At 39.5% G+C, this 26712-nt stretch overlaps 1 protein-coding gene across 1 annotated transcript in view; it reads right to left on the bottom strand.

Moving 5' to 3' along the window:
* RNF130 (ring finger protein 130) overlaps nt 1-26712 on the bottom strand; it is a 108107-nt gene that overhangs the window by 67608 nt on the left and 13787 nt on the right. Inside the window, exon 2 of the mRNA XM_030316008.1 lies at nt 7702-7896. Within this exon, the coding sequence (XP_030171868.1) occupies nt 7702-7896 (195 nt within the window). The remainder of the gene's footprint in view (nt 1-7701; nt 7897-26712) is intronic.

Here is a 26712-nt window from a genome sequence, read left to right as displayed (position 1 = left end):
AACTAACCTCTGTGTTTAGGTCATGACTTGAGAGTTAATCTTTCTGTCTCAAACACACAGGCACTTAGCATGTCTCTACTCAAGCAAAGTGACTGTCTTTATTTTCACATTTTAATTGCTTGCATTTTAATATCATTCTATCCTTATATGCTCTTTAATGTCCTACCCTAAATACTTAAAATGAGAACCAAAGTCACAAGAGATCACCTCATGAATACTTGCTATAAGTTTCTCAAAGTAAGAATACGTAAGGGCATACAACTCAAAGAAAACTTCCAGTTTAAGAATCTTTGTGTTGCTTCTGAACTTTAGCCTGCATTACACTTTTTTTTTTAAATGTCTACACCCAATGTGGGGCTCAAACTCATGACCCTGAGATCAAGAGTCACACGCTCTGCTGACTGAGCCAGCCAGGCACCCCTGAACTTTTGAACAACAGCTGAATGAAGTATAACTTACATGCCATCACATCCACTTTTTGTAAAGTGTAAATTCGATGGTTTTAGTAAATTTATGGGGGTGTGCAACCACCACCACAACTTAGTTCTAGTATATTTCTATTATCCCCAAAAGTTCCCTCATGCCCAAATGGTTAATCTTCACACCCAGCCCCCAACCCACACACCCACTGACCTGTGCAGCTTCTGTCTCTTTGTGACTTTTCTAGACATTTCACGTAAATGAAATCACGCTATATGCGTAATACATGCATTTCATGTGGCATAATGCTTTTGAGACTTATTGTTGTTGCAGGTATCTGTAGTTAATTCCATTTAATCGCTGAACTGTATTCTGTTCTATGCATATGCCATGTTTTGCTTCTCTACTCACCAGCTGATGAACATTCGCATTGTTTCCTCTATTTTAGCTATTGTAAATAACGCAATGAGTATTCACGTACAAGTTTTTGTGTGGATATTTCATTGTTTTCTTTTCTCTTGGGTAGATTCCTGGGAGCAGGACTGCAGAGTCATATGGTAAATTTATGCTTAACTTAAAAAAAAAAAAACCCTGACAAACTGTCTTCCAAACTGATTGTACTATTTCACATTCTTACCAACAATACATGAGGGTTTCAGTTTACCCACATCCTCAATAAAACGTGGTAATATCTGACTTTTTTTATTATAGTCATTCTAGAGGTATGAAATAACATCTCATTGTTGTTTGTTGTTTTGATTGTTTTCTAATAATGAAATTGTTTTCTAATAATGAAATGGTTAATCATTAAATCCTTTGCCTGTTGTAAAATTAGGTTGTCTTGTTATCAATTTATGAGTTCTTCATATACCAATCATTTATCAGATCTATGAGTCAGAAATCTTTTCTCCCAGTTTGCGGCTTGTCTTTTCATTTTCTTCATGGTGTCTTCTGAATAACAAGGTATTTTACTTCTGATGACTAACACTGTTTTTGTCTTTTATGGATAGTGCTTTTTGAGTAAGAACTTTCTGTCCCAAATCACAAAGACTTTCTCCTATGATTTCTTGTACAAGTGTATATAGTTTTACTTCTTACATTTTGTCTAATATCTATTGTGAGATAACTTTTATACAGTATAAGGTAAAGGTCTTAGTTCCTTTTTGTCTTTTGCATCTGGCAAACAACTGTTCTGGCACCACCTGCTGAAAAGACTATCTCTTCCCTACCAAAATGTCATGGCACCTTTGCTGAAAAGCAAGGGAGTATAAAAGAAGGATTTTACTTCTAGACTTTCAATTCAGATCCATTGGTCTAAATGCCTATCCTTTACACCAATGCCGCAATGCCCTATGATTACTGAAGTTTTTAAATCAAGTAGCATGAAGCCTTTCAACATCGTGGTTGTTCTTCAAAATTATCTGGGCTACCCTAAGGACTCTGAATTTGAGGACTCTCTTAACAATTTCTACAAAACATCGTATTTGGAAAGTTTTCAGTTATTAATTCTTGAAATATTTCTTCCTGCCACTTTCTCTCCTCTCCTCCTCCTCCCACAGGCCTTTGAGCTTCTGTTCATTTTCTTCAAAATTTTTTTTACAACTTGTTCTTCAGAGTGGATAATCTCTATTGCTCTATCTTCAAGCTCACGGATTCTTTCTTCTGCTATTTTGAATCTGCTGCTCAAGTCCTCAAGTGATGTTTTTCATTTCCAAAATCATACTCTTCAATTCCATGATTTCTACGTGGCTCTTTTTGGTAAGTTTTACATCCTTTATGGAGAGTCTCTATGCATTGGCTCATTGGTGCCATTCACTGTTATCATGTTTTCCTTTACTTCTTTGAGCATACTTAACATTAATCCCTTTGAGGTCTGCATCTACTAAGTTCACACCTGGGAACACAGAGGCAGGTTATGCAGACTCTTTCTGAGAATGAACTGCAGTTTCATGCTTTTTTGCACAGCCTGTCATCTTTATGCTAACATTATGAAACAAGACATTTCAGACAATATACTGTTGCAACTCTGAATTCTGATCTTTTTTTACCTTTAAGGTTGCTGTTGTCGTTTGCTCATTTTGTTTAGTAACGTTACTGGGCCACACCTGTGAAATATACTTCCTCTCTGGTGCACAGCCACTGATGTCTCTGCTCAGTTTCATATTTTTTCAATATTCTTTTCTTCCTTCTTCTCTAGACTAGCTTCCTAAGGACTGCCACTGTGTCTCATAGAAACTAGCTGTCAGCCAGTTCCTGGACACAGGTGGTACTCAAACATCTCAAATTAGTCAGGCTTCTGTCATCTGCTAATGGATCTGGTTGTCAGGAGAGAAAGTTCAAAGTTCTGGCCACTTCCAATCCTGCCTGGGTTACTTCTATAGGTCCTTTCTGAGTCTCCTATGTGTGTGCACATCATAGTCTCAGGGTCATCCAGGAGTGTAAACAGCTCCAGCTCAGTGGTCACCACGGAGCGTATGGTCTCAGGCAAGAACACAGCTGGGTACAACCTTGGGCTGGGAGAGACAGACACTGGCCTTTCTCTATCTCCCTGTCCCCACAAAGTCACTTCCAAGGACAACAGGTCAGGCATGTGTATCACCCACCTTTCCGTCCCTGCAGAGCAAGCTATCAGACCTTGCCACTCGCTCCACTCTGGCAGAAACTCCATGCAGCATAGCCTGGGGAGTGTGGGAAGCAGCCCCTGGCCAAACACCACAGCTTCCCATTGTTCTTACCCAAAGTTTGGCAGTTTTTCAAAACATAAACGTGCCTCAGATCGTTGTATGCCTCTGGCTGATTTCCAGAACACTGAAGTGGATGCTTCTGTCAGTTCTGTTCAGTTGTATACTTGCTTTCTTTTAAGAAAATTTGCTGATCTCCTCACTTGGTCACAGCCAGAAATGCCACCCTTCTATTTACCTTTTGATCCTTTATAGAGCTTTTCTTTCTTAGGAATTTTATTGTGACATATTTCAAAAACCAAAAAATTATAGAGAATACAATGAATATCTCTGTACTCAACCCTCAGCTTAAGAAGTGACACATTACAGATATGTCTGAACCTCATTATTCTCCCTGATCCTACTTACATTTCCCTCTCCAGAAAGAACCATGATCCCCAAATTTGGTATTTGCTAATCTAATGTGTGTTTTTGCTATTTCATACCTATATACATGCGTATATGGCAACTGCTATCTTGCATTTTTTTAACATTCAAATGCTATTTGTACATATTCTACAACTTACTCTTTTTTGCTCATTATTGTGTTTTGGGCATTTATACATATAAATACATGTGGCTTTAATTCACTGACAGTTAACTGCTATACAAATATGCCATAATCACTCTGTTCTCCTGTGATGGACATCTGGGTGTTTCCAGTACTTTGCTGTTACAATGCTGCTATGAATACTCTTGTTTGTTTCCCATGCACATATCCAGAGTAACAAGAGGATGACAGAGAGGGACTGTGAATGTTTGTGTAACTATGTGAAATCTCCCACTGGCTCCCACACGGCTGGAGGTAGAAAGTGGGAGATCTCCTAAGAAGGATAAACAGTGGTTATCCTTCACACTGGGGATGCATGGCCTTTCATAGAATCTAGGTTTAGAGTCACAAGAGGCCTTCCCAGACAGGAAGCAACTTGTCCTATGTCACGGAGCAAGTCAGTGGGAAATTTGGGACTAAAACCTAGGTTTCCTGTTTTCACTTCCTTGTTTCTCAAAGCAAGATCTGTGGACTAGAGGCATTAGCATCACCTGGAAATTTGTTAAAAATACAGAATGTCAGGCTGTACCCCAGATATGCTGAATCAGAATTTGCATTTTAACGAAATGCCCAGGTGGTCTATCGTACACTGAAGTACTGAAAAATACTCTAGAGTATGTATATAGGCATGAAATTACTGTATCACAATATATGCATTCTTTAGCAATATCACGTAATGCCAAATTTCTCTCTGAAGTATTGTACCAATTTACTTTCCCACCTTACTCTGATTTTTTAGGTGTCTAATTAGAACATGAAGCCATTTCTTACTGCTCATACATCTACTTTTATTCCATTTGCCTCATCAAGGTTCCATTTCCTAAGAATATATCCACAAACTCTAGCCCTAAATTTCCCTACCTGTGCTATGATACCCTAAGCTGTAATAAAAGGATTACCTGGTTAAGTAAGTTTGGGAAATCACAGATTAATCTAGGTAGAACAAGTTCTTAACTCTAACACTCCTCAGAGGCCTCAGAATGTCTACCAGGAGCCACTACAAGTAGACTACATTTCAAGCATTTTCCTAAATTTATTTTACCATTTACCTTTTTTCTGCCATGGGTCATCTACGAACATAGATGAATTAACTTACGTTTCAAGGGAACACAGATGGAAATCTGTGCTAATTTATACAGGCTTCCTTCCTTTTTAAAACAAAAATCATTTAAAAAATAAAAAAGGGTATCAATTTCCTCTCTTATAATCCTCAGATCTCATATTTGAGAAAGACTTGTTCTAGCTACTTCTCTGCAGTTTTGCATATGTAAAATAACATCACCAGAAAAGAAAAATATATTTTGCTCAGATGAGTTTCTCCCTCTCCATTTTTCTCCATGTTTTCAGTAAGAAGAAGTCAGTATGGAATGATCAGGTCCAAAATTTCAAATAGTTTTTCTTGACTCTGAAACAGCCAAGGAGAACAAACTGGCACCTGCTTTGAGGCCCAGAGCAGAAAAGCCACTGTCTCTAGTCCAGAGATCCCACACAGATGGCCAGCTGAATAAGACTGGCCCTTAATCTCCTTTTGGTTTCCCTGAAGAAATTAAAAGTTACAGGTCTCCAGAGATCTCTGGAGAGTGAAAATCACTCATTCTTGCGATTTCATTACTTATGCTTTCCTACAATTTCAGTTTTTCTGCAGTGAGCATGTGTCAGTTTTGCAACTACAAAAAATACAGTCCTAAAAGGTTTAACCTGAAAGGAAGAAAAATCACAGAATGAAATTTAAATCCATCTCATTACTGTATCAAAATACACACAAAAGGTGACTCTCAGTGAGGATGAGGACGCCTTTGAAAGGTAATGGTCTAAAATTGATTACATGATTATATGATTAAAAGTTAATTCTTTAAATAAGTCATTTACCTTTAAAATACTTATCAACACAGTGGCGCCTCAGTGGCTCAGTTGGTTGAGCATCCGACTTTGGCTCAGGTCATGATCTCATGATCTCATGATCTCATGGTCCGTGAGTTCGAGCCTCATGTCAGGCTCTGTGCTGACAGCCTGGAGCCTGCTTCACATTCTGTGTCTCCCTCTCTCTCTGCCCCTCCCCCACTCATTCATTTTCTCTCTCTCTTTCTCTCTCTCAAAAATAAAAAAAAAAAAATTAAAATACTTATGAATACAGAACTCAACTTCATCTAGGTTTCAACTTTAAGAGATCAGAGACCACTGGCGGACCTATGCTCAGTCTCCCTCCTGTTGCCAATTCTCTTGATGTGTAAGATGGGAGAGTACCTGCACCATGCAGTTATGGTGAGGACTAAGAAAATATGTATTAAAAAGCTCCATATAATATGTCAGCAGGGAAACACAAATTAAAACAACTTATTAGAATGGCAAAAATCCAGAGCACTGGTTGCACCAAATGCTGGCAACGATGTGGAACAGCAGGAGCTCTCATTTACTGCTGGTGGGAGCGCAAAATGGTACAGCCACTGGGGAAGATGGTTTGGCGGTTTATAAAATGAAACATGCTTCTACTATACAGCTCAGCAATCATACTCTTTACTATCTACCCAAAGGATGTGAAAACTTAGGCTCACACAAAATCTGCACACAAATGTTTATACCAGCTTAATTCATAACTGCCAAAACTTGGAAGTAACCAAGATGTTCTTCAGGAGGTGAAGAGATAAACTGTGGTATATCTAGAAAATGCAATATTATTGGGGTGCCTGGGTGGCTCAGTCAGTTAAGCGTCCGACTTTGGCTCAGGTCATGGTCTCAATAGTTCATGGGTTCAGCTCTGTGCTGACAGCTTGGAGCCCGGAGCCTGCTTCGGATTCTGTTTCCCTCTCTCTCTGCTCCTCCCCTGCTCGCTCTCTGTCTCTGTCTCTCTCTCAGAAATAAACCATTAAACAAAAAAGTATAAAGAAAAGAAAACGGAATGTTATTTAGCACTCAAAAAATGCACTATCAAGCCATGAAAAGACATGGAGGAAACCTAAATGTATAATACTAAGTGAAGCCAGTCTGCAAAGGCTATGCACTGTATAATTCCAACTATAAGACATTCTGGAAAGGCAAAACTATGGAAATAGTAAAAAAAAAAAAAAAAAACAAAAAAACCCCACAAAAAACAGTGGTTTCCAGGGGTGGGGAAGTAGGAGGATGGGGGGAAGGATGAATAGGGAGAGCACAGAGGATCTTTAGGGAAGTGAAAATACTCTGTATGATACCATAATGATGGATTCATGTCATATGTGTCCAAACCCACAGAATGGAGAACAGCCGAAATGACCCCCAAAGTAAACTAGGAACTGTGGGTGATTATAATAAGTCAATGCAGGCTCACTGACTGTAATGAATGTACTGCTCTGGCTGGGGTGTTGATAGTGGGGGAGGCTCTTTACGTGTGGGGCTGTGTGGGAAATCTCTGTACTTTCCACTCAATTTTGCTGGGAACACAAAACTGCTATAAAGAATAAAGTCTATTATAAAACATCCCCCCGCCCCCCAAAGCTTATAGTCCACTGCCTGGCATATGTATAGTAAGTGCTCAATAAATTGCAACTACTGTTATTAAAGCAGTTACATTAGACATGAAGAAACACCGTTTCTACTGTAGTAATGCTAATCGCTGAATCAGTCTCAACATTTATCCTGATAAGATAAAAAACATCCTTCTCGAAGAGGTAATCCTTGGGAGTCCATGACATAACCTGGACAAGTGATTCTGAATAGAATACATGTTATTTTTCAAAGTTATCAAGTGGAATGTAGAAATGTAAAATGACTAAGAATTTAGTCACAACCAGTTACGTAGTAAGTGCAAGTTTTACAGACTCTGTTGTCATTATTTAAGAAAAGGATTCAACTGAAGGAAAAAGACATGCATCTCAATAAACAAACAATAATACCAAAAATGAACATAAAAAAATGAATATAACCATAGAATGATGTTGTAAATGATGTGGATTCAGCAGTGGTAGAATGCTTACCCACAACGCACTAATATCTAGAAGGAAAAACAAAACTCACACCCCCCCTGGTTTTGTTTACCTGGATGAGTCATGGTAACAGGCTCCTCTTTGGATTTATTATTGTAGATGACCACGGCCACTGCATTGTGGAAAGCAGCCCGTGATATTTTCTCTTTAAATGTGCAATTTCCCCTCTGCAGCAAGGCAATCCACTGTTTGATATTAGGAGGGACAAAGAACCGTGTTTGAGGATCACAGCCCAGATGATCAGCAACTAAACAGAAAAGGAAAAAAAAAAAAAAACCATTAATTTTTTTCTCAAGTAAGGATAAATAAAATTGATCTTTATCAAAGTGCTCAACTGTTCCCCCAAATCTTCTGGATACCCAAGGCACTTTAAGCAGCTCACTGTCAACAGAGCTATGAATATAGCCATGAAGGACAATACAATGAACCTGCATCCGTATCTGTACATGGAGAGAGATGCACCATTGAGATGTTAACCATGGTGCAAATTAAAACCCTGAAAAATTCTGTGTAACTTCAGAGACTGACAAAGGTAAAAAAGACTGATAATGCCCAGGGTAGGCTGGTGAAGAGAGGAGGAAGAAAAAGCAAACACAGAAATCCCAACACCAAGGTGACTAATCTACCCTGAATTCTGCTTTCGTCACATCTACTCTTCACTCCACACCCCCTCCCCTACACCCTCTCCCCCCACACCACCTCCACACTGCAGAGAGAGAGGGACTGATTTTGCTTGAGGTAAATGAGGCCAAACTGAACTTTGTTTCAGTTACCAAGTGGTCTTGTTGAAAATTCAAGCATGTTTGAACAAATTTCTTAATAAGTGTCTAAGGAAATTAGAAAAAGTAAGTTTTGGCTTGTATTTGAAAATAATATGAAACTAGAAACTAGAATAGATTATTCCTCTACATTTACTGGTAAAAATTACAATTCCATACTAAGATATATATACAGTAAAACCTTGGATTGTAAGTTGTTCTGTGAGTGTTCCACAAGATGAGCAAACATTTCTAATAAATTTTAACTGGATAAATGGGTGATGTCTTGCACAACGAGTAGTACATGACACTGAATATCACATGATCACACCTGAGCCATTGGTTCTTCTCTCTCTCTCTCTCTCTCTCTCTCTCTTTCTCGCTCTCGCTCTGACTGAGGGATTGTGGGTGATGGTCTCCCATGCTCGGATGCTTAGTCTCAGGCCACAGTGTTTGGCAAATATCAGTGATTTTTCAGAATGTTAGAAGGTGCCCACAACTGGCCCTAGTGTATTTTTTGTCACTTCAAAGAAAGTACCTATGGACAGTCCTTTGCTTTTCCATACAAGAGCAAGCTTAGGAATGCTTTGCTTCATTCTAGGTCAGGCTGCCTGCAAATATAGACCCTTTCCTCTGCTGCCTTATTGCCAGTTAGATTAAATACAGTACATGACAAGAGTTTATTAATACTGTACTTGTAGTCAGCATCCGTGCAAGCATATACAATGGCTCCCATGCAGAAAAAGATTCCATTGAGCCAACAGATAGCACTGATTCCGTGAGTGATAGTGAAAGTCACCCTACATAATAAACCCTCCTCTCTCATCTCCCTCACACCAGCCACGAAGGTTTTCAAAGGTAAATGCAGGTTAATTTATGTATTTTTCTTTATACTTTGTATTTTCTTTATTATTTTGCATTATATTACAACACTGCAATAATTTTTATATGAGTATTTTTAGGTTGTGGAGCAAATCATCTGAGTTTCCATGATTTCTTATGGGGAAATTCGCTTTGATATGCAAGTGCTTTGGACTACAAGCACATTTCCAGAACGAATTATGCTCGCAAACCAAGGTTTTACTGTATTAATTTTACTACCTCCACCCATCCAACAAGATACATGAAGACACCAAGACTACTTGGGACTAATTAATTATAATTACATGGCCATTGTTGTGGATTTGGGGGGAGAGTTTGTTTCAGATACCTGGAAGTACACTGGAACGTGTCAGGCTGAGCTCCACAATTTGGTCATCAGAGCTCTGCCACCCTTTGCAAATCTTAAGAAGCCACCCCTGGCTGCTTTTCCCACTACCCATCCTCACATTTCTAATAGGTTACAGTGAAAGGGAAGAGTGGTCCAGAGAGGGGAAAGAAGTCACAAAGGTAAAGTTTGCAGACCACCACACGCAGTGCCAGAGGATGGCAGGCCCTAGGCCTCTTGGAGTCAGTCACTATCAGTATTGCACTGGCTGGCGGGGAGATGACAAAAGGGTAACACTAAAAACAAATAAGTAATAAAACTATTAACTCAGTATTAACCAGTAATAAACTGTATGAAAAGATGACACAGTGGGGAAATATTTGCTTTCTACACCCCAGAAGCACACTAGTTAGCAAAAGAAATGAAACATTTACACTGAGCTGTAAAATGTAGAGGTGTCACTAACTTCAGAGAAATGGTACACCTATCATTCCTGTTTACAGAATATCTTTCCTGAAAGTCTCTTATTATCATGGTGAAGGATCGCAGTGAAAGTGTACTTGCTACCAAAGGTGTCCTAATACAGTGAGAGATCAATGATTTCATGATGTCATGATATATATCGTTGACAACTACCACCCTTCTGCTTAGACAATTTCTGTACTCAGAAACTTTAGTCCTTTCTCAAATTAAGTGTATGCAAAAGAGCCTGTATCACAATTTTAGTAGTTAACTATTGAAAGGCACAGTCAAGGCATCGTGAAACTCTGAAATCCTGAAACAGACTGTTTACCCACAGTGGTATCTGTTTCCCAGATAAGGATGTGGCCTTAAAACACAAGCATTTAGGCTATGTGTTATGATAACCATGATAACCTCACTGTCTTGGGATAACTTCCAACACTATATCCAAATAGAGAGCAATAACAGACCTGGTTTTAAGTGTTTCATTTATAATGCTTCAAGACATGCTGCTGCACAAACCCTGGAAGGAAGTGCAGAATCAGGAATAGCTAAAAAGATCTGTATTCCCGTCTTCAGCAAAATATTCACTTTTCTGTGGCTTATCCCATCTTCCCTATGATTGTACACGTATTCACAGTGGAATAAGGAAGACACAAGATGGTCGTGAAATCAGCAAGATGTGGGGTCCACATTCTAGATCAGCTTACTTACTAGCTGAGCAACTGTCCCAGGTTCAATGATCTCATCTTCAACTTTTTTTTTTTTAATGTTATTTTTGAGAGACAGAGAGACAGAGCATGAGCGGGGGAGGGGCAGAGAGAGAGGGAGACACAGAATCCGAAGCAGGCTCCCGGCTCTGAACTGTCAGCACAGAGCCCGACGCGGGGCTCGTACTCACAAACTGCGAGATCACGACGTGAGCCGAAGCCAGACGCCTAACCGACTGAGCCACCCAGGCGCCCCTCTTCTTCAACTTTTACTTATTTACAAAGATTGAGTTAAAAAATTTTAATCTCACAAAAAAATAAAATAAAATTTTAGTCTCACAAGAGTTATGTATGTGAAAAAGGCTATACTAATTCCTCTATTCTTAAGTACTGAAAAAATTCCTTTAGTTTTATGGGCGTCATCCTATCTGGTCCTAGTGTTCCACCAGTTTGGTGCCATGGGGATTTTCTGTGCCAATGTGTGTGAAATCCAAACAGCTTAGCAGCACATGTCTGCCCCACATCCCTGGCTCATAACAGCTCCTGTTCCCAAGTCTCATTCTCTCTCCCCTTTGTGCTGACAGTGTCACTGTCTGCTTAGAAGATTAGCACTTCGGGGCACCTAGGTGGCTCAACTGGTGGTTGGGCATCTGACTCTTGGCTCAGGTCATGATCCCAGGGTTGTGGTATAAAGCCCCACCTTGGGATCTTTGCTGAGCATGGAGCCTGATTGGGATTCATTCTCTCTCTCTCTCTCTCTCTCTCTCTCCCTTCTCCCTTCTCCCTCTCCCTCTGCCCCTCTCCTGCTCTCTCAAAAAAAAAAAAAAAAAATCAGCATTTCAATAACAGTCACCATTTCCAAGGCTGAAAAGACAGAGGAAAGGGTGCAGCCACAAAGCAAAATCTAGCAAACATACTGAAGGAGAACTTTAAAATTCTCTTAAGGAATCCTCACTAAGAAGAGATTCTACCAACAACTTCACAATCCAAACAAAGTCCAACACAGACTGTATGAGCAAAAGAATGTCCTTGTTCTCTAAATTCACCCAAACCATCATCCATAAAAGGCTCTGAAAACATTTACATCAGCAAGAATATGCAACAATAAGCAAGAATTAAATATTCAAGTTCCTGTTCAAGGAAGGAGTTTTCATTATTCAGAAGAAGAAGGTTAAGAGGTTTTCATAATCACTTAATACTGTAGCATGCTTATTTTATCTATTTATTCCTTCTTGTAATTACAAAATAACTTCAACAGTGAAAATGTTAACAGCTCTAGAACATCTTCCCAGGACTGAGGACTAACTGGTTAAGTGCCCCTGCTTCACAATTTAATACCAGTTGTTGTTTATACTTGAAGCAATTTATTAAGTGAAGACATAGTATGGCATAAAATATCTATGCAATTAGGCACCATTAAAATTTATCAATAGCAATTTGCACAAATTCAAAATCATTTTCTTTCTTTTTTTTTAAAACTGCCAAATTTACAAGACGACTTCATCTCTGACTTCTTTGCATTTATTAGTTATCGTGTCAGGAAAAACTTTTAGGAAGGTATCATGAAAATGTGAAATTACAGAGAATACAAAATACAGTATTACAGTATCTTACGATTTTGTCAGTCATACTTCAATAAACCTGAAAAAATGTTATATTACAGAAGAAATGTTATATTACAGGTTTTTTTTTTTTTTGTATGATCTTTCCTGTTGCATCCAGAAACAATAATGAGACTTTTCTTTATTCCTTCACAAAAACCAAATAATTATTGACAGGAACAAGCATGGAATCCTCACCTCAACGAACAATAACTTTAATGCTCAGCAACATAGTTAAGTACCAAAGAGAAATGTGACAGAACCAAACACTTTAGTCTTGAATTTACAGGAACCTCTAAAGGTACCGGGAAGGCATGCCTGGCACAGAAATATCAACAATACTGGTTGGTAGTATAAAGTAGCAGCATGAAGGTGCTTAGAAACCCAGGAAAGGAAAAGAGCAACATGACGGTAAAGGTTTCGAGGGAGTTGGAGCCTGAATGGAAACCTGGAAAACTGCTAAGCAGAAACAAGGGGTGCAGGAGTGACCGGCATAAGAACAGAAAAGACATAAGCCCTTCTTCTGAACTCTCCCAAAAATCAAGCAAGATGATACATAACTGAAGTGACCATACTATGCAAACCTCAGATATTCTGAAAAGAGGACCCTGTCTGAAACAGGAAAAGAGGAAGAATATTCTGGCACAGAGTACGTAAATATTTAAAGGGTTCTGTGAATAAGTAAGTAAATAAATAAATAAATAAACAAATAAAATCTCTCTTCCCCAGGAAGCCTGGTTCATTTGATTCAGTAAGACCTTGTTTACTGAAAATGCAAACACCCCATCTAGGACAGAGTGGTCATCACGTTATGGTGTGGGGGTAATGCTTCCTCCCAAGCCTGATGACCACCAACCTGCTGCTGTGGTTAAGAGTCAGGCGGGGCTGGGGCACGTGACGGAGGGTGCACAGCACAGTTACCCCGGTGTGCTTCATGCTCTCAGAGCCTGCGTGTCTGGTTTCCTCTGTCTGAAATGCCAATCCCACCACTTCCTTGCTGACGACCTCCTAACCTCAGGATTCTGCTGAAGTTCCTCCTCCGGAACCGCCTCCCGGCCTCCTAAGGCTGAGTTGGGTGCTTTATTTGTGTTTCCATGGCATCCCAAGAGGACATATATCCTACTGTACCAGTGGCTGGCTGTTTATCCTGAGTATCTCCTACAGGATGAGATTTAGCATCTCCTCTAGTATGTCTGGCACAGAGCAGACATTTTCCCTCCTAGGTGAAGGCAGAAATGGAGGAACGACAAAGGGAGATTGAGCAAGAACTGATACAAAGAACAAGTTTGTGCCAGGGACCGCAGTTTCATGTGTTCTGACTGGTGTCTTGTTCAATCAGCTGCTTCCTGCAAAAGAAGTAAAAATAAAAATCAGCCTAATTAGTTACCCTAGATACAGATGTTTCCATGGCCAGGTATGTTCTGGTTGTTTCCTATTTCCACATTAGATTATAATCTCTTTAATCTTCAGATTTCCCACTTCTTACCCTGTCTTTCCTTATTTCCCCCTGTTAAATTCTAATTTTATGATTCAAAGAATAACATGTAATTCTTTGTGCTTCCGGTTTCTCAACTTTTAATGTTCAGCTACTGGATTTAAGTGTCTCGCTTCCATTCCTTCATCCACTTCCATGGATATAACTTATTTTCTTATGATTTCTATACTTCCACTTAAATCCAGCATCTTTTCATTACTGATCTTCAGTGGTTGTTTGGTCTTGTTGAAATGTTTTGCTTTTCCTTTTGTCTTAGTTTCCTGTTAACTCACTTGTACGTTTCAGTGTTTTCTCTAAACCTTGCATCCACTCTAATTTTCTTATCCCCTCCCCCCACCCCCTTGCGGTTCTGTTAGTGTTTTTCTTTTCTGGTAGGATGTGTTATCACAATGGCCGGGAAAAATTATCTGGACCCTAGACTTTCTTGATTTCTCAGGAGCCTTACATTAATGATTATTCCCTGTTTTCTTTTTCTTCTCAATTACACCTGCTGGTTGGTCCCTTCCATTTTAAAAATAAAGAAGAAAACAGACCTCTTGAAAGACCCCCATTTGCTGCCACTGCTGTCAAGAGCTGCCTGTCCTGCTGTTCCCACCTCCTCAGTGTCTACTCATTCCTCATCACATTTCATCCAGCCACTCCATGAAAGTGCCCTGAAAGGTACCAATAACCTCAGCACTGCTATCTTGGGACACTGTGCCCTCCTCCAAACAGACTCTCAGTAACATCTAGCTCAGCTGAGCGCTCTCCTGCCCTGGCTCTCAGGGCCCTCCTCCTCCTCTTTCACAGCCTTCCTTCCTGGTCTTCTTTCCTCACTCCTCTCCCTACACCTGCACCTGCAGCGTGGACACTCCTGAGCACTCAGACCACTTGGATGTAGGTCTAGGACCCCCCTCTCCCCCGCAAGGGCTAGAGGTTCTTTCTACACTGATGGTACACTTTTTTCTTACTGGAACAAGGATGTTTACTAACATCTTCTGCTAATCAGCCCTTTCCTGAGAAACTATTTTTCACTTTTTACTTATATAAATTCACAGTTTCCAGCATATAAACTAAATCAGGCCAACAGCATGCTAAGAATCAGGAGAGAAATATGGAAAATTATACACAGGGAAGGGATCTATTCCCCTCCCATTCCGAGCAGAAACTGGTCTCGAATTTAATGAGCATTTAACAGACGTGTGTGGGGCACGTGTGTGGCTCAGTGGGTTAACTGTCTGATTCTTGACATCGGCTCAGGTCATGATCTCGAGGTTCCTGAGTTTGAGCCCTGTGTCGGGCTTTGCACTGACAGCATGGAGCCTGCTTGGGATTCTCGCTCTCCTTTTTTCTCTGCCCCTCCCCTGCTTCTGTGTTCTCTCTCTCTCTCTCTCTCTCTCTCTCTCTCTCTCTCTCAAAATAAAAAAAACTTAAAAAAATGAGCTAATAGGCATTCTTGAAGGTCTCCACTGGCTCCCATGGAGGGAGACGCGGGAGGGAGTCTCTGTAGGCAGGTGGACAGTCTGTCACTGTCTGATTTGTTTGTTTCCAGGTTACTCTGCCTCACTTCCAGGCAGGACCATGGGATCGTCCTGGGGTCCAAAGTACATTCTGTTAGTTGCCCCCCCCCCCAAACAAAAACAGAAACCTTTTTTAACTGGAGCATCTACAGATCACCTCTAACCGAGCCATATGCTTTCAGTAACATCTACCTGGGCTCCAGCTCCAGGGGGAGGGAAGTTGACACGCAGTCTAAGATGAGCCACAGAGAAGTGAAGAACTTAACTACATTTGAGGAGAGGCCTTTTCTCTGTTTCCCATGGGATGTGAATAAGGAAACATGGCTCTAGCTGTTGCTGGCAGTCATTTTATGACAAAGAGGGAACAATCTTAGGACCAAGTTAAAGCTAAGATGGCAAAGGGGAGGGATCAAAAGGAACAAGATGCCTCCTAACACTGTTATATGTTGAATCCCTCAAAGTGGCCCTAGATTTGAGCTTCCAGTTCTGACACAGAACACTATTTGTATGCAGTGTAAGCAGGCATTTGTTGGTTGAAGCATTCACACTTCTTGTGTATGTCAAGCAGCAGTGGTTGAGATTGGGGCTTTATCCCTGCTGAGGGGCTCTCTTAGTTCACCAGGATCCACGCCTGGCTACTCAAGCCCACCAAGAAGAAGTCTGAACCTAAGGAGAAGGCTTCCCTGGGAAAGTCCTTTGCCACAGGGAGGCAGCCAGGAGGTCAGTCCTTTGTCACTTTCCCTCACTCAAGGGATGTGGTAGCCATCTGGGAAAGGAGAACTTTGTTGGAAGACTAACATGTCGAGCAAGGATTCTTGACAAGGATCCACGTGGGCAGAATGCAAAAGGCTGATGGAATGCGAATGAAGGAAAATCATCTTTATTTTTGCTACACTTGGAATGAAATCTAGCGTTTTCTTCATCTATGAATGTAGACAAGAAAACATCTGTTAACTGTAACTAACAGCAATTACATTAGTTACTTCAGATATGGCAAAAACATAGTAGAGATTAAACTTAGTAGACCCAACATAGTAATCAAAATGATCAGACCCAACACTAGATCCGTTACTTAATATGATCATAAGGACACACAAATATTTTGAATACCGGTACTGTTTCAGGAGACTTGGTTTCCTTTAATCCTACTTACTTTTGCACTTACCACTATTCTGAGAAGCAGCCTAAGGTTTTCTTTTTCACTAGGCTGCAAAAGGAGTCTCAGCTGCCAAGTTTAGTGAATTCATATTACATATATGATATACTTGGATCCATTTCTATTACTTTACTTTGTTCTCATTTATCCTGTTATTCCTAAGTTTTTTTTATACTTTCCCCTCTACTTCTGAATGCACTGATCATGTTTTCTCTGCTCCTCCTCTTTTCCTCCATTTATATATTCAAGTTTTGCTTTTTATTTTTTAAAAAAATTTTGTTTATTTTTAACAGAGAAAGAGAGAAACGGGGAGGGAGAGGGAGGGTGGAAGAGACAGAGATAGAATCCCAAGCAGGCTCTGCACTGTCTGCACAGAGCCCGACATGGGGCTTGAACCCAGGAATCCTGAGATCGTGACCTGAACCAAAATCAAGAGTCGGACAATTAACCAACTGAGCCACCCAGGTGCCCCCCTCAAGTTCTACTTTTTAGAGGTCACTCTTAAAATGTTAACTTGTACACCTGATAAAGAGTTTATATTTAACCAATATCTCTATTTTCTTCCTGAATAACAATTTCATAGGGCTACCACAACCAAGTCCTACAAAATTGGTGACTTACACAGCAGAAATTTTTTCTCGCACAGTTGTGAAGGACAGAAGTCTGAAATCAGGGTTCTGGCAGGATCATGTTCCCTGCAAGGGCTTTAGCGGAGAACCTTCCTTGCCTCTCCCAGCTTCTGGTGACCCTGGGTGACTCTGGCTTGTAGCCGCATTATTCCAATCTCTGCCTGTCTTCACATGGCCTTTTCTACTGTGATGGTGTCTTCATTTCTGTCCCTAAAGATACTTATTGTTGGACTTAAGGCCCACTTGGGTGATGCAGGATGTTCTCATCTCAAGATCTTAATTTAACTACATCTGCAAATGTAATTTTTCCAAAAAAGGTTTCTACACTCACAGGTTCGGGGGCATGGACAACTCTTCTGGGAGGCCACCATTCAACCTACTACAGAATGCAGCTCCAACCACCCCATTTCATCTTATGAGTAATTACCCAGCATCCAATTCTACCTTGCTTTAATTATCCCATCCCTAATATTTAATGTTTCATACAGTCAATGCTTATTAAATGTTACCTACAGATACTTGTCAGCCTTTATGTTAGTTTGGGATCTCCAGAGAAACAGACCAGTAAGATATGTGTGTGTGTTTGTAAAGAGATTTATTATAAGGAATTAGCTCATGTGATTATGGAGGCTGACAAGTCCTCTAAGATCTGCGGGGTAAGTCAGCAAGCTAGAGAGTGGATGTGATGATGTGGTTCCAGTTCAAAGTCAAGCAGCTTGAGACCCAGGGAGAGGTAATGTTTCGGTTTGAGTCCAAAGGCAGGAAAAAGCCAAGTCCCCAATTTGAAAGTAGTCAGGCAAGAGGAATCCTCTCTTACTGGAAGGAAAATAAACCCTTTTGTTTCATTCAGGCCTTCAACTGATTGGATGAGGCCCACCCACACTGGAGGGCGTCAAATCTGCTTTGATCTGCTTTATTCAGTCTACCAACTTAAATGTTAATTAATCTCATCTAAAAACACCCTCATAGAAACACCCAGAATGTTTGACCAAATTATCTGGGCATCCCTGTGGCCCAGTAAAGTAACACTTAAAATTAACCATCACAGTCCTCCTCACATCTCACTTATTCCTTGTGTGTTTCATTTCCTTCTTCCTTATTAGAATAGTAAGAACACATCCTTTTGATATTCTTTTATTGAGGATCTGTTAAAGATAAAGTCAGGTTTTCAAGTAAACCTGTCTTTTAAGATCTGAAAACATCTTTCATATGATCCCATTTTTGAATGACAGTTTAATTAGTAAAAATTTCTAGATAGTTACTTTTCTCTCAGCACTTTGAAGATATTATTCCATTGTCTTCTGCTTCTTATGTTGAGGAGCTAAAAAAATTTTTAATTGTATAGGTTCTCAACTGTTATTGTGTCTACTTTTTACTTTCAAATCTAGTATCTTTAAAAAATAAAATAAATGTGTTTCTTATTTTTCTTCTAATTGGCAAGTTTTACTTTGGTTATATTTACTCTAAAGAAACAAATTTTTACAACAAGTCATAAGAAGAAGGCAACAACGAGCTATCTTCTGTACACCTAGAGTGCTGGATATATCAATCAACATTGCAAGAAGGGTCATACATAGTTGAACTGTCAGCAAGTTTAATTGTCAATAGCTATCCATTATCGTTTGTCTTCTATACTTAGTTACTGTATATCTCAAATGGATTTTGATTATTTTTCACATCCTCACAACTTAAATATATCTGCTGGATGTTCTCCATGACATAATAAAAAGCATCTTAGGAGTAATTTTAAATGATGGCTAATACAAATCACTTTACCTGCAAAGTTATATTCAAAAATAATTTCTATTACAACTGATACAACAAATACTTCAAGGAAGAGAGATGCTACAAATCGAAATAACTAAAAATTGCGGGTAGATCTTCACACAGATGTGGTACTACAGTATAAAAGACATGTAAACTATTTACTCTACGTCACTCCCCATTTCACAGAAGCATTATAGTATTGAGCACAAGTCTTTTCGAGGCTCTCTTTTTTTACTCCTATCCATCACACTTTCCTCTTACCTCGCTGCCTACTCTTTCTCATTTTTCCACTGCTAGTCTCTTAGCTGGAGGTGTTTCACCAAGAATCAGCCCTAGGCCCTCTTTTCTCAGCGGGCAATATCATCCACTCCCATGGCTTCAACCATCACGTGTACACGGATACCGTCCAAATCTAACCTCTCTCTTATGCTTTATTCTGTCATTTTGAATGGCTTGCTAGACATTTCTCCATGAATACTGAGTATCTCAAACTCATTATCTTCCCCCCTCAAATGTGATCTTCCCAGGAATTCCTAACAGCATCATCATTTAGCTAAACACACAGGCTGAAATCCCCGTTGACAAACAAGGAAATGGCAATTAAGAGACAAAATGAAATGGAGTGTTAAGTTTTCTTGGCTGCCACCAAAAAGCCCACCAAGGCTGAGCAAAGCCACTGACTATACCTCAACACTGCTGAGGCACAGAGAGATGGAAGAACACCATCAAGGGCTGGGGAGTATCCGAAGGCATTATTTCCCCCTCAGCTTTACTGAGATATAGTAAGTAAAATCTATATATATTTAAAGTGTACAACATGATGATCTGATATACCTATACACTGAGAAATAATTACCACAATCAAGCTAATTCATATATCCATCACCTCATATAGTTACTTTTAATTTTTTTGTGTTTGGTGAAAACACTTAAGATCTACTTTTCAGCAAATATCAAGTATTCACCATAGTATTATTAGGTATGGTCACCATGCTGTGCATAAGATCCCCAGAACTTATTCATCTTATAACTGAAAGCTAGCAACACTGGAAGGCATTATTAATCCTTGGGCAGAAAAGTAAAGAATGTGGGAGCACCCCTTTTTTGCTTTATTTATTGCTTCCTTCTTCTGGTACAATACTTCTAGTATTGTGCCATCAGACACAATGGCAATGTTAACAAAGACTGGACTATCTGGAAGATAATTTCAAACTTAGGAATGATGGATTCAACAATACATTAAAAGGAACACATGTCATGATCAAGTGGGATTTATTCCAGGGATACAATAATGGTTCCACCTCCACAACTCAGTGTGATGCCCCACATTAATGAAATGGAGGATCATATAATCATCTCAATAGATGCAGAATAAGCATTTGACAAAATTCAACATCTATGATAAAAAGTCTCAACAAAATTGGTATAGAGGGAATGTACTTCAACATAATGAAGGCCATATATGACAAGCCCATAGCTACTATCATATTCAACAACGAAAAGCCTAAAGCTTTTCCCTTAAGATCAGAAATAAGATGGGGATGTCCACTCTCACTGCTTTTATTCACAATATAGTACTAGGACTCCTAGCCAGAGCAACTACACAAGAAAAAAATAAGAGGCATCCAAATCTGAAAGCCAGAAGTAATATGGTCTCATGACATTATATATAGAAAACCCTGGAGAGTCCACCAAAAAAATTATTACAACTAATGCACAAATTCAGTAAAGTCACAGTATACAAAATCAACGCAGATAAATCTGTGGTGTTTCTATACGCTAATAATGAATTATTAGAAAGAGAAATTAAGAAAACAATACCATTCACAATTGCATCAAAAAGAATGAAATACCTAAGAATAAATTTAACCAAGGAGGTGAAAGACCCATATGCTGGAAATTAATAAGACATGGATAAAAGAAACTAAAGAAGAAACAAATAAATGGAAAGATATTCTGAGTGGAAGAATACCATTAAAATGTCCATAGTAACCAAAGCAATCTACAGATTCAGTGCAATCTACAGATTCAGTGCAATCTCCATCAAAATTCTAAGGGCATTTTTCACAAAAATAGAATTAACCCTAAAATTTGCATGGAACCATAAAAGGCCATGAATAGCCAAAGCAATCTTGAGAAAGACAAATAAAGCTATAAGTATGATGCTTCCTAATTTCAAACTATATTATAAAGTTGTACTAATAAAAACTGCATAGTATTGGCATAAAAGTAGACACACAGATCAACAGAAACGAGTAGAGAGCCCGGAAATCCACACATACATGGTCAATTAATTTACAACAAAGGAGCCTGTAATGTTCAACAGGGGAGGGCCAGTGTCTTCGATAAACAGTGCTGGGAAAACTGGATAATGACTTGCGAAAGAATGAAACTGGACTCTATCTTATACCAAACACAAAAAGCAACTCAAAATGGATTGAAGATTGGAACATACGACCTGAAACCATAAAACTAGAACAAAACACAGGCAGTAATTTCCTTGATATCAGTTTGGCAATGAGTTTTTGGATCTGACAACAAAAGTAAAGGCGACAAAAGCAAACATACACAAGTGGGACTACATCCAATTAAAAAGCTGCTGCACAGCTAGGAACATCATCAACAAAATGAAAAAGCAACCTTTCGAATGGGAGAAAATATCTGATAAGGGGCTAATATGCAAGATATATAAAGAACTCCTATAGCAAAAACATTTCATCTTAGGGTCCTTGTTTTATGCAAGTTTCATCCATACAGTTTCCCACCATTCCTTACATTTGACAGGTGTTAGTTGTGTGATTCTGTTAACCTTGGAATAAATGGTATGTGAGTTAAAAGAAATGACTCATCCCTATAGAAAAAAAATAAATGATGGACTATAACAGCTAACTGCTGAGGAAGGAGGTAGGAAACATGAAAAAAAATCATACAGTCCCTATGGAGGACAATCAGAGAAAAAAAGAACAAACAAAAGCCTATTGTGGGAGACTACTCACATGAGAAAACAAATGGGAACAGGAGATTTAAAGTTTTCATAATCTGAGATGTCCATAAATAAATACAAGTAATAAGAAAAATCTTTAAAGTTCACCTTAAATAACAACTAATCAATGAGCCTTGTTGAAGTGGGTCCTGAGACTGGCCCATAACAATAGAAAAGTATATTTTACTAAGGAACTATTTATTATTCAGAGGGGGACAAAAAGGAGAAGCAGATTATTTTATATCAAGATAACAGATGTCCTATAGGGAAATCCAACTGAAGAGAACTCAAGAATGTGTCTAAGAGACAGGAAAGAAACTCTGATGGGGGCAATATACCTACATCAACTGGCCAAACGGGTGCCAACGACCCAAAGAACTGCAGAGATCTTGTTCCGCTAAAATTAGTATCTGACAAGTTCATGATCTGCCTTAGCATTCATTCCATCTCCAACACGATAATGGCTAGGGAGAACCAGGGGAAACTGCTACCCAGAACCTAACACACACCCATTACGTGAAGGGACTAGTAATTAGAAAGAAAGCAACCCATTATCACAGAGTTTGTAAAACCCAGGGCAAAGATAGCTGGGTAATTACAAATCATCCTGATGAGAAAGAAAATGAAGACACCAGCAAGAATGCACAAGATAAAGTTTAAGAAAGGCTCACACAAGGGCTGTAAAGGCAAATGTAGGATGACAGTACAGACTCAGAAAATTATCTTCAAAAATTAAAAAGTCCAGAGTTAAAGATTGCAAATAATGACAGAAACAAAAGAAGTATGTCTACTGCTCAGGGTCAACAAAATAATGGATGAAAACATTTTCAAAACCTTTTTGCTTTTGTTTCCTCTATTAAGGAGAACAACCTGAGAATAAGACCATCCCAGTAAGGCTAAAGGACATTGAAAATGGGTGCGGAGACTGTCAGAAAGCAAATATGCTGATTCTTAAGACAGGTTTCTCTGTTACATACTTCCATTTCATTTCAGTAAACCTGCTGTTTAATATATCTTGTGCATGCATGCTGGTTTCTTCAAGAAAACTTCCATCCCATTAAGATGTAATTACCCAGCTTTCTTTGCCCTAGGATTTGCAAACTTAAAAATGATATAGTTGTAGGGTGCCTGGGTGGCTCAGCTGGCTAAGCATCCGACTCTTGATTTTGGCTCATGATCCCATGGTTCGTGGGTTCGAGCCCCATATCGGCACTGGCAGGACGAAACCTGCTTGGGATTCTCTCTCTCCCTCTCTCTCTGTTCCTCCCTCACGTGTGTACTCTTTCCCTCTCTTAAAATAAATAAACTTAAAAAAAAAACCCACAATAATATAGTTGCTTTCTTCCAAATTTCTGGTCACTTTGCTTTACATCAAATGCAAAGGAAATTTTCCAGCCCTGGGCATAACATTCTCCTCAGCAGTGTCAGTGGTAGCTAACCACTTAACTTATAAGATAATGGACATTTCTTTGGCTCCCTTTCTCTCCCTGTCAGTCCTATTGGCTAGTCAGTCTTCTCAGTACCTTTTGTTGAAAAGACTATTCTTTTCACCCACTGAATTGTCTTGGCATCTTTGCAAACAATCAATTGATCTCACTTCTATTCCACTAATCTGTAGGTCTATGCCAGTACTACACTGTATTGTAGTTAGGTTTTGAAATCAGGAAATGTGATCCTTTTAATCTTGTTCTTTTTCAAGACTGTGTTGACTAGTCAGGGTCCACATGAATTTTGGAATCAGCTTGTCAATCTCTGCAAAAATCCCCCTGGTATTTTCTTAGGGTTATGTTGAACCTGTAGGTCATTTGGGGAGTATTGCCATATGAACAATATTAAGTCTTTGGATCCATGAATATGGGATGTCTTTCTACTTATTTAGATTTTTAGTTTCTTGTGACAATGTTTTATAGTTTTCAATGCCAATGCCATTTTAAATACTATTTTTTAAAAATTATTTTCTAATTGATTGTTCCTGGCATAGAGAAGCACAATTTACTTTTTTGTATGTGTACTGATCTTGTATCTACTGACCTAAGTTTACTTGAGTTAACAAAAGAAAATCATCCTGTTATAGGGAATAAGAAATTAAGCTTTACGATGTTTCCTTATGGATTAACACTGGCTGCTTTTCTCAATCCATGTCCAGATGCTGTGTGTCTCCTATGGTACCAAAGGTGTCCTGAGTAGGATCCCACAAATGAAAACAGGATAGCCGTGACTCCCCTCACATGTGTGTTTGCTTTCACAGTATTGTCAAATAGCTGCATTCTGTGGATTTACAGATGAGACCATCTACTTTTAAATAAATCATCCCTCATCAAATAACACAAATGCCTTTAAAAAAAAAAAACTGCAAAGTAAGCCAATGGGCAGAACTGACATTTCTACTGGTGTACAAGCTTTTTTTAGCCACACTGAAAGGGCAAAAAAAAAAAAAAAAAAAAAAAAAAAAAAAGCCACCCCCCAAAAAACCCAAAAACACACACACCAAAAAACACCCCCCCCAACTCCAAAACCCAACTAATCAGATTTGTAAGAGAAAGCCAAAAAGTTAGAAATTAACCTGAAGACTATTAGAAATACAGATTTATTACAGCGGGTGGCCTAATGAAGGCCAAGTGCTGGGCCTTAAGATAGTATGCCAAAGAACATCAAGAATGTGGTACAACATTCATAAGTATAAAACATATATTGGGGGTACCTGTATATGCACAACCAAGAAAGTCTGTGCTCCCATACTATAGGGAACAGGTTAGAGCAGGTAATTGTGCACACAGGGAAGCATGTTAGGAAGCCATAGTCTAGATGAGAAACTAGAATAGGTTACAGTTGATGTGGGGAGACATGGACACATTTTAGAGATGTTTAAGAATCTGGATCAACAAGAGTTGGTAAGTAATTACGTATGGTGGCTGGGGGTCTAAAGAAGATGTCTGAGTTTCTGGCATAACACTGGGTAGAAGGTGGTGCTGTTCACTCAAACAGCAAACGTTGGAGGAGGAACAGATTTTTGGAGAAAGCATTGTCTTAGGCAAACGGGGCCTGAAAGAAAACTGAGCAGGAGGTAGTAATTCCCTTCCTAAGCACACCCAGTAAAATGCTACATGTGTAACCAGACTTGTAGGAGGTGTTTATGTCAGCAGTAATTGTAACAGCCACAAAGCAGGCAACCTGGTGTCCATCAACAGAATGGATAAACCATGATATATTCATGTACTGGGTCACTGACAAAACTGCTACACAGAGCAACATGAGTTCACCTCACAAATCAGTGATGTGAGCAAAAGAAACTAGTCACAAGAATATACAAGGAGAGGGGCGCCTGGGTGGCTCAGTCAGTTAAATGTCCGACTTTGGCTCAGGTCATGATCTCGTGGTTTGTGGGTTCGAGCCCCGCATTGGGCTCTGTGCTGACAGCTCAGAGCCTGCAGCCTGCTTCAGATTCTGTCTCCAGTTCTCTCTGCCCCTCCTCTGCTACTGTTCTGTCTCTAAAATAAATAAACATTAAAAAACAATTTTTTTAAGAATACACAAAAATTGTACCATGATCTAGGTACACAAAGTTAAACAGGCATAATCTGTGGTGTTCAAAATCTGGGGAGGGAGGGAGGAGGTGAGTGACTGAAAGGGGGCTTCTGGAGAACTCTGTGAAGCTGGTTATACTCACTTTCTTGACGAGGTTTGGGGTTATATCAGTGTGTGCACTACGGTAATTCACCAAGCTGCAGACTTACGATTGCGTATTTTTCTGTGTGTGTTACAGCGAAAATGTTAATTCAAAAAAATCTGGTTATCTCACTCCTCAGGTTAAGACCCTTTAACAGAATTCTGACTCATGCTACAACATGGATGGACCTTGAGGACATCATGCTAAGTGAAACAAGTCAGTCGCAAAATGAAATACTGTATGGTTCCACTTCTTTGAGATTCCTAGAGCAGTCGAATTCAGAGACAGAAAGTAGAAGGGTGGTTGCCAGGGACTGGTGGAGGGGGAAAACAGGGAGTTACAGCACTGCAAAACAAAGAGTTCTGGAGATCTGGTTGTACAACAACGTGAGTGCATGTAACTGTACACTTAAAAATGGTTAAGATGGTAACTTTTGTATTCTATGTGTTTTACCATAACTAAACATTAAACAAACCAGGAAACCCTTCAAAAGTTTTATTCTTCTTGAGACACGGTCAAAAATCCTAACACAGCCTAGTAAGTACTGACCTGCTTTTTCACCTCTGCTGTGTACCACTCTCCCCCTTATCCTCCAAAATTCCTCCATTCATTTCCTCCAGCACATTAAGGTTTTTTTTGTACCGTTTAGGCTTCATATAGGCTTCCCTGGCCTGGAATGGTCTTCCTTTCTCTGCCCATCTTAATATCTGCTCATGCTTTAATCTCAGCATTAATATTTCTTCAGAGTATCCTAGACCAGGTCAGCTCTCTCGTTTATGCCCTCTTGACATCCTGGTACTTTCCCCAAGAATTACTAAATTTATTTAAGCCTTTATTTATTTGAGAGAGAGAGAGAGAGAGAGAGAGAGAGAGAGAGAGAGAGAGAGAGAGAGAGAGAGAGTGAATATGAATGAGTGGGGGAGGGGCAGAGAGAGGGAGTCATAGAATCTGAAGCAGGCTCCAGGCTCTGAGCTGTCAGCACAGAGCCTGACGTGGGGCTCAACCCCACGAACTGTGAGATCATGACCTGAGCCAAAGCCAGATGCTTAACCGAGAGCAACCCAGGCACCCCTCCCCAAGAATTATTAACAATTACTTGGGTTATTATCTGTTTAGTGTCTGTTTGCAC

Source organism: Lynx canadensis, chromosome A1 (genome assembly GCF_007474595.2).
Source record: "Lynx canadensis isolate LIC74 chromosome A1, mLynCan4.pri.v2, whole genome shotgun sequence".
Taxonomy (NCBI): domain Eukaryota; kingdom Metazoa; phylum Chordata; class Mammalia; order Carnivora; family Felidae; genus Lynx; species Lynx canadensis.
This window is presented reverse-complemented; position numbering and strand designations above follow the sequence as displayed.